Here is a 6,468-nt window from a genome sequence, read left to right as displayed (position 1 = left end):
AAATATATTTGGAAAATGTGAATCGTCATTATAGGTCAGAAATTTAATAAGAAATTTTAACTAAATAGATGAAAAAGAAGATAAAAAAATTCAAAAGTTCTTTTTTAAACAGTGAAAACCATGTCAGATGTGCATGTATCGAACAAATTTTGGACATTGATAGGTACTTTCAACGACAAAAGATGTAGAAAAGACAGAAACATGGAAAGCAAAACTGTTTTTTTGCCCCCTTATCGTTGGAGCAATCTTGTAGATTCGTTGGAGACTTGAGGACAAGAATCACACCGTATGGGTACAAAGAATAATTCGCTCCCAGGTTAAGCCAAACCCGTTCACGCTTGTGGAGGAAACCAGGCTTTGCACTTTCTTCTTTCCAAGATCTGACCGGCTCCCTCTTTTCTTATGAATAGCTCTTTTTGAAGATCATGTAGAAACTACTACCCTAATGCACAGTGACTCATGCTCTACCGAATTTCTTTTGCTGCCTCTCTCATGAATTTTTACATGTATTTTAGACCGAAAAATGTCATCCAACATTATAAGAATCATTGCAAAAAGAGCGTAAGACAGAAGATTCGATGCCCCTTGTTGAAGGTGTAATGTTTGGATTGATATCAATCACATCTTTTAAAGATATATACATATATATACTAGTATTCTCTGCATTCTCATTAATGCAAAAAATACCGTCGCACAAAACTTGAGAGCACTTCAATAATTTCTTGACATGTGACTTATCCATCAAGTTAGCACCTCAAATAGCTTTTTGCCTTGGCCCCTGATCAAGTTTCGGTGTCAAATATGCTTGTTTCTTGCTTAAACCTTTTGTTGGGTCTTTATAAACCTTTTTCATTATTCCCTTTTGATGCTTCCTTCTCAATTTCTTATATAACATAGGCGCAAAAGAGATGGTGTTTTTCAAAGTTAGAGGCCATATAACACGATAGAATAATTTTCAGGGTAGCGGACATGCAAAGCTAAGTTCGAAGGCCAGACTCTAAAGGCATTCCTTGCTTCTTTTATTACTAAGTTTACTTTCCTATCAAGCTTTGAATCGTTGTGCTTCATATATAACACAGCTGGATTGTACTATATCGTCACATCCCTACACAAAATCAAACTCATCCCAACTCCTTGAAAAAGATGCCAGTTTACGAATCCGATTCTGATGCCGACACTCCTCCGGGAAAACTGTTCGATCGTACAAGGTCGATACATGAAGTGTTTGGCGGAGGCCCAGGTAGCCAGCGACCGTATATACAAGTACCTCTATACTTTATAGGGCATATTGAAGATTTAATCGATGGTGCATTTGAATTGATTATTGAGTTTTTTGAGATCTTTCCGAAAGTCCTTGCCGAGCATGCACTCTCGTCCTATATTCTCAGGAAAAGCTACTGAACAAAGAATGATTTAGGGCCTTTTTTCAGTCGTCTTATGTAAGGTTCTCACATAAATTTGCCGCATAAAACCTTGATTATTTCAGGACAAGGTTTATCATTCTTGAATGTTATCAATCTATATCCTTACCTTCATCTCGATCAGCGGATCACATAGAAAAGCACTCAATCTGCCTGAGAGTCTGGAGGGAAGTATCAGAGGTTGACTAGGTTTTTCTCATTAGCCTCTCCACAATAAGTTGTTCCCTCCAGCGTCTTTGCGCCTGTTGTCCTGCATCAAGGTCTTGGATCCTCGTGTATCGCTCCGTGATTTTTTGCCGGCCTTTGACCATGCAGTGGCAGATATATTGCTGTGGAGGAACAGAAACGTCTCGGCGGCGCTTTTGGCCGGGACGACGTTGATATGGTTTCTGTTCGAGGTCGTGGAGTACAATTTCGTGACCCTCCTGTGTCATATCTCCATCACAGCGATGCTGGTGACCTTCATATGGCACAAGGCCGCAGAGATCTTCAACTGGTGCTTCTCTTGACCTCGTTTGCAATACCATAAATCATGTCAGAATCGTCCCACAAGATCCCGCTTAAACTAGTCATTCCCTAACTTGATTAATTAATCCTTTCAGGGAAGCTCCCCAGATCCCACAGTTCAGATTTACGTTTGATTATGTGGCTTCAACCTTTCACGGAAGATTCAACCAGCTCATGTTGAATCTGATCGACATCGCAAGCGGGAGAGACTTTCGTCAATTCATATTGGTACGAACTCGAAGGACTCTGTACTCTTCCTTGAATTCCTTTTCGATATCAATTAGAAGCACTGAAGCGATTCATTATTTCCCTCAGGCAATTACCGTTCTCTACGTGTTGTCCGTGATCGGAAGCTGCTTCAGTTTCTTGAACCTCCTCTATTTGGGTAAGATCTATCTCATCTGCCGGTGAATTTGAGATCTTGTGCTAACGGTTGCCGATACGGCTCGGTTGATGTCGATATCAGGGCTTTTCTGCATGGAGACGTTGCCCTTCCTGTACGACCGGTTCGAGGAAGAAGTTGACATGCTGGTGGGCAGGATGGCAAGGGAGATAAGGAGGCTTTACAGAAGGTTTGATGCGCATTTTCTAAACAAGATTCCCAGAGGGCCAGTCAAAGAAAAGAAAACCAGATAGATTCATGCTCATACGACCACAAGGACATAATGGTCCGATGGCGCCAGAAGCTTCGGACCCAACAGGAAGAATTAATTTCTTTTAGTTGTAAAGTAACTAGGCATATAAATATGTGGGTAAAGGGTGTCTGCAAAATTTGTTACAGCTAAGTAAAAATCAAATTTGATGAAACGGAAAGTATAATAAATGAATAAAAAGTTCACTTGAGAACAGTAATTAAGAAAAAAGAAGCAACGTGGACCAGCCTCTTGGATGGTCTCCATTGGTCAATCCGATTCTTTCATATGCAGTTCAGCATAATTCAGACCACAATGGGCAAAGCTGAGTCTCTAAATTCACTGATTATTTTACAAAGAACATTGCGAACATTGCACATATGAATTGTCCACAATCTAAAGAGGCTCTTCACAATCTCATTTAGAATGCCTATAGCTGTCAAACTGCCCGCCAACAGCCGGGCGAAATTACACCCAAAATCTACCAGAAGGAGGATCGAATTGAAGCTTGCATCTGGAAGCTGCAATCAACTTGTCAGAAAGTAGTCAACCAGCAGCTAAACCGTCCGAGTGGCTTCTCCAGCAACTTCAGAGACATTAAGCCAGATTATTAACAAAATTATCTCTAAACTGAAAAGAATTAGAAGACCGGTTCTTTTCAAGGAATTTCATTGACCAATGGCCATTTAAAATAGGTTAAAATAGCCAATGTGGATCAAAATATCACACTGCCACAGTACTTGAAGCCCTCATCTTTTCTGTCTTGGCACGTAGCCTTTCCATGAACGCAGGGTTTGCTCTTAGTCTGTCCTTGACATATGAAGCTCGGGCGTCATCCACCAGCTTATTAGCTTTACCAGCCTCCTCAATGAGAGATAACAAAGTCCGAAGGCAATCCTTTCTATTTTCTTCTCTGTGCTCAAACCTGCAATGGCAAGAAAAGAACATTTAGATCAGCAAAGGATTATGCAAGTTGCCCAGGTCCTGAAAAAGGTGCAACTACACAAATTTACGCATTTAAATTAGTTAAACAATGAGATGCAAGTCCGTGCGAACATGATTATGTCATAACTCCACAAGAGACTGACATTGGTCTAGCTGATAGTCCTTAACAAAAGAAGCAATATGCGGAAACATAGAGCCATCTCCCAAAATATAGTAAGAGAACATTCGTCTCCATATAAGGAAAGCAACATTTCTTGATAGTTAATGGCCATGGTATGTATATTAACCACACAATTAAACATATCTTTTCTTACTTAACATTACCTTTCACTGGTGATCATGAGCTCATCTTTCCCTGGATTATACCGCTTTCCAACAAGTTCTCTCAGCCGCCGGAACTGATATTTTGAAAGACCAAGCTCTCTAACAGTCACAGCCATTTTCACCTTCCTATTCTTCGGATGCCACGCATCACCACCGGGAGCAAACACTACACGGGTTTGCCAACGAAGTATTGGTCCCTCACCTGGTGGGTCATCCAAATCTTTTTTCTTATCTGGTACAGCAGTCTCATCAAACTGTGGGACTTCCTTTTCCATCATCTTTGCATATTTCATCACCATCTCATCTTCAAACTTCTTAAATTGTTCGAAAGCTTCTTCAGGTTGAAGCTCGCCTCTCTCACACATATCTCCCAACTCATTGAACTTTTCTTCTACTTCTTTCTTCATCTCATCTGCAAAAGCATTTCATTGAGAAAGAAATCCAGCAAGACAGCTGCAACTTAAAATATATCAGAAGTGCAATAGACTATAAATAGGAGAATCACATAACCAACTTGAAATGAACTACGAAGGCAAGAAAAAAATAAATGAGGCTCCAAAGATCATAATTCCATCACCACATTCATGACCTTAGTGTAACACTAAGGAGAGTGCCATCCATGTAGCAGGGAGTCTTGAGAACAACTAAAAGGCATGTCTCCTTTTCAAAGAAAAATAAGAGTATGCATGAAAAAATTCTGATCCAGTTAACTCCAAGCCAAAAGTAAAAAATATCATGCATATTAACATTGTACTTATTTTTCACTCTGGCTTGCACTGAACTGTTAATCTAGCGACCCATTCAGTTAGAGTTATGCCTGCGTCTGCTTTGACTTTTTTCACACAATGTCAAGCATTTCGGAACCGAAGAACAGAAACAAACCTGGAAGAAGCTTATCCCAAGAAAGCATGTCCTCTAAAACCTCCTCACACTCCTTGGTGTCCCTCAAGTAACCATGCCTGACCGCCTCCTCAATCATGTCGTCCCACTTCTTGTCATCCATATTGAAGTACTCATCTTGCATCATTCTATTCATCACAATGTCTCTCGCATTGTACAGGTTCTCAACTTCCTCATCTGTCTGGTAAAGATCTTCGAAATCGGATTCAAACTCGGTGTCCTTAACATCATCAATAGGCTGCATCCGGAGTTCCTCCGTCAACTCGTCATCCGTCTCTGCGTGCTTCCCCGCCAACTTCCTATGCAAAATTGCTTCCAGGATGGACGGCAGGGCCTCTTCATCTCCTTTGAAGTACTTCTCTATGCTCATCTTTAGCTCTAAACATTAAACAAAAGAATGAGATAAGGAATAACTGGTAAACCACCGCTCCAACAGAGCAACTTGCAGAATTCATTCAAAAGGCGATGACCCACAAGGCTACGGGATCAGAAATACGGAACATTGCGGAGCATCGAATCTTAACAAATAGCCAGAACGCAATCCGAATCAGGAACAACAGCATATGTAATGACAAAGCTACATTCTTCCAGGACATTTTAGCTACGACCAAATCCGATTTCCAACGATGCGCGGAACGCTATAAGCGACCTTTAGCAGGCCCGATTGAACGAAAGTATAGCCCGAAGATCCAATGGGAATCCCACAAATTGAATCGAAAGCAGGCCCCAAGATCTCACCTTTATTGCTGACGTTCTTGACATCGACAAGAGCGGCCTCTTTCTTCTGAGCCGCGGCATCGACGGCGACCTCCTTCGCCTCCGGCGGGTTGTCCGGACCCGCCTCGGGAGCGTCGGTTGGGGGGGTCTCGCCGGACGAGCCGTTCTCGGAGGAGTAGAACCGGGGCAGAGGACGAGCCCACTCGGAGAACGGCGAGGGCGAGGGGCTTAGGGCGGCGCCGGCGGGTTTAGAGGGCGGGGGGCGAAGAAGGAGGAGGCCTCGTGCGTAGAACGAAGCATTTCTCAGTACTCTGTTCATGGCTGTCTCTCTCCTCTCTCTCTCTCTCTCTCTCTGGCTGTCTAGGGTTTTACAGTGGTTCTTGGTTTTATCAAAGCCATCTCATCAAAAGCTTGGAGCACTGAAGAATTGGTATATCACCTATTTATTAGAGAAAAATAACTAAATTATATTGGATGTATAATATATATCATCTTAAATAAAGAATATAAATATATATTTATAGAGGGACACATATAAAATGGCAACATTGGCTATTTTCAATTGGTCATGATTTTTCAGATAATTGTTTTTTTTTTTTGGGTAAAGATAATAATATATAGAGCTAACCAAAAAATACACAAGATTCAACGCCACAAAACTTACACTTGAAAGACAACAAGTTATAATGAGTGGAAGGTTTTTTACAAATAAATAAATAAGTGGAAGAGCACTGAATGTAAAAAACTTCTAAAATGGCGGTGAGAAAAGCAAGCAATTAAAAGCAAGAAAGAAACCAAAACAAGCCAGAGCTCACAACGACCCGCATCCAATCCAAGCTTCAAGAATGCCAGCAAAGATAACCGGGCGAGTAGACTAAGAAGAAGCAGACGACCACGTCAAAACCTTCACCCGAAGGACATCTAAGGGCTCGTAGGAGTAGAAGAGAAAATACAAGGATCAATCTCCCATTTACGTTGTAATCTTCAATTTCTCGGGTTGTCCTCGACATTCTTGAAAGTTA

The 6,468-nt window shown here is 41.4% G+C and overlaps 2 protein-coding genes across 2 annotated transcripts; one reads left to right on the top strand and one right to left on the bottom strand.

Moving 5' to 3' along the window:
- Nucleotides 1-1,088: 1,088 nt before the first annotated feature.
- Nucleotides 1,089-2,780, top strand: LOC104425802 (reticulon-like protein B9). Its single transcript, XM_010038606.3, has 5 exons — nt 1,089-1,240; nt 1,737-1,917; nt 2,024-2,156; nt 2,244-2,313; nt 2,395-2,780. The coding sequence occupies exons 1-5, from the start codon at nt 1,144-1,146 to the stop codon at nt 2,562-2,564; spliced, it is 651 nt and encodes a 216-aa protein (XP_010036908.2). The 5' UTR covers nt 1,089-1,143; the 3' UTR covers nt 2,565-2,780.
- Nucleotides 2,781-2,826: 46 nt separating this feature from the next.
- Nucleotides 2,827-5,843, bottom strand: LOC104425801. The gene is made up of 4 exons (XM_010038605.3): nt 5,468-5,843; nt 4,712-5,107; nt 3,830-4,241; nt 2,827-3,485 (listed from the first exon to the last, which is right to left on the bottom strand). The coding sequence occupies exons 1-4, from the start codon at nt 5,763-5,765 to the stop codon at nt 3,284-3,286; spliced, it is 1,308 nt and encodes a 435-aa protein (XP_010036907.1). The 5' UTR covers nt 5,766-5,843; the 3' UTR covers nt 2,827-3,283.
- Between the last annotated feature and the right edge of the window lie 625 nt (nt 5,844-6,468).

Source organism: Eucalyptus grandis, chromosome 11, assembly GCF_016545825.1.
Source record: "Eucalyptus grandis isolate ANBG69807.140 chromosome 11, ASM1654582v1, whole genome shotgun sequence".
In the NCBI taxonomy this organism is placed as follows: domain Eukaryota; kingdom Viridiplantae; phylum Streptophyta; class Magnoliopsida; order Myrtales; family Myrtaceae; genus Eucalyptus; species Eucalyptus grandis.
This window is presented reverse-complemented; position numbering and strand designations above follow the sequence as displayed.

Excerpts from the sequence above, each read along its gene's own strand:
- LOC104425801 (XM_010038605.3), bottom strand. The coding sequence starts at position 5,765 with ATGAACAGAGTACTGAGAAATGCTTCGTTCTACGCACGAGGCCTCCTC. Across the intron at positions 5,108-5,467 it reads CAAGAACGTCAGCAATAAAG|AGCTAAAGATGAGCATAGAG; the intron begins GTGAGATCTTGG and ends TTTAATGTTTAG. Across the intron at positions 4,242-4,711 it reads TTGGGATAAGCTTCTTCCAG|ATGAGATGAAGAAAGAAGTA; the intron begins GTTTGTTTCTGT and ends ATGCTTTTGCAG.
- LOC104425802 (XM_010038606.3), top strand. The coding sequence starts at position 1,144 with ATGCCAGTTTACGAATCCGATTCTGATGCCGACACTCCTCCGGGAAAA. Across the intron at positions 2,157-2,243 it reads ACTTTCGTCAATTCATATTG|GCAATTACCGTTCTCTACGT; the intron begins GTACGAACTCGA and ends TATTTCCCTCAG. Across the intron at positions 2,314-2,394 it reads CTTGAACCTCCTCTATTTGG|GGCTTTTCTGCATGGAGACG; the intron begins GTAAGATCTATC and ends TGTCGATATCAG.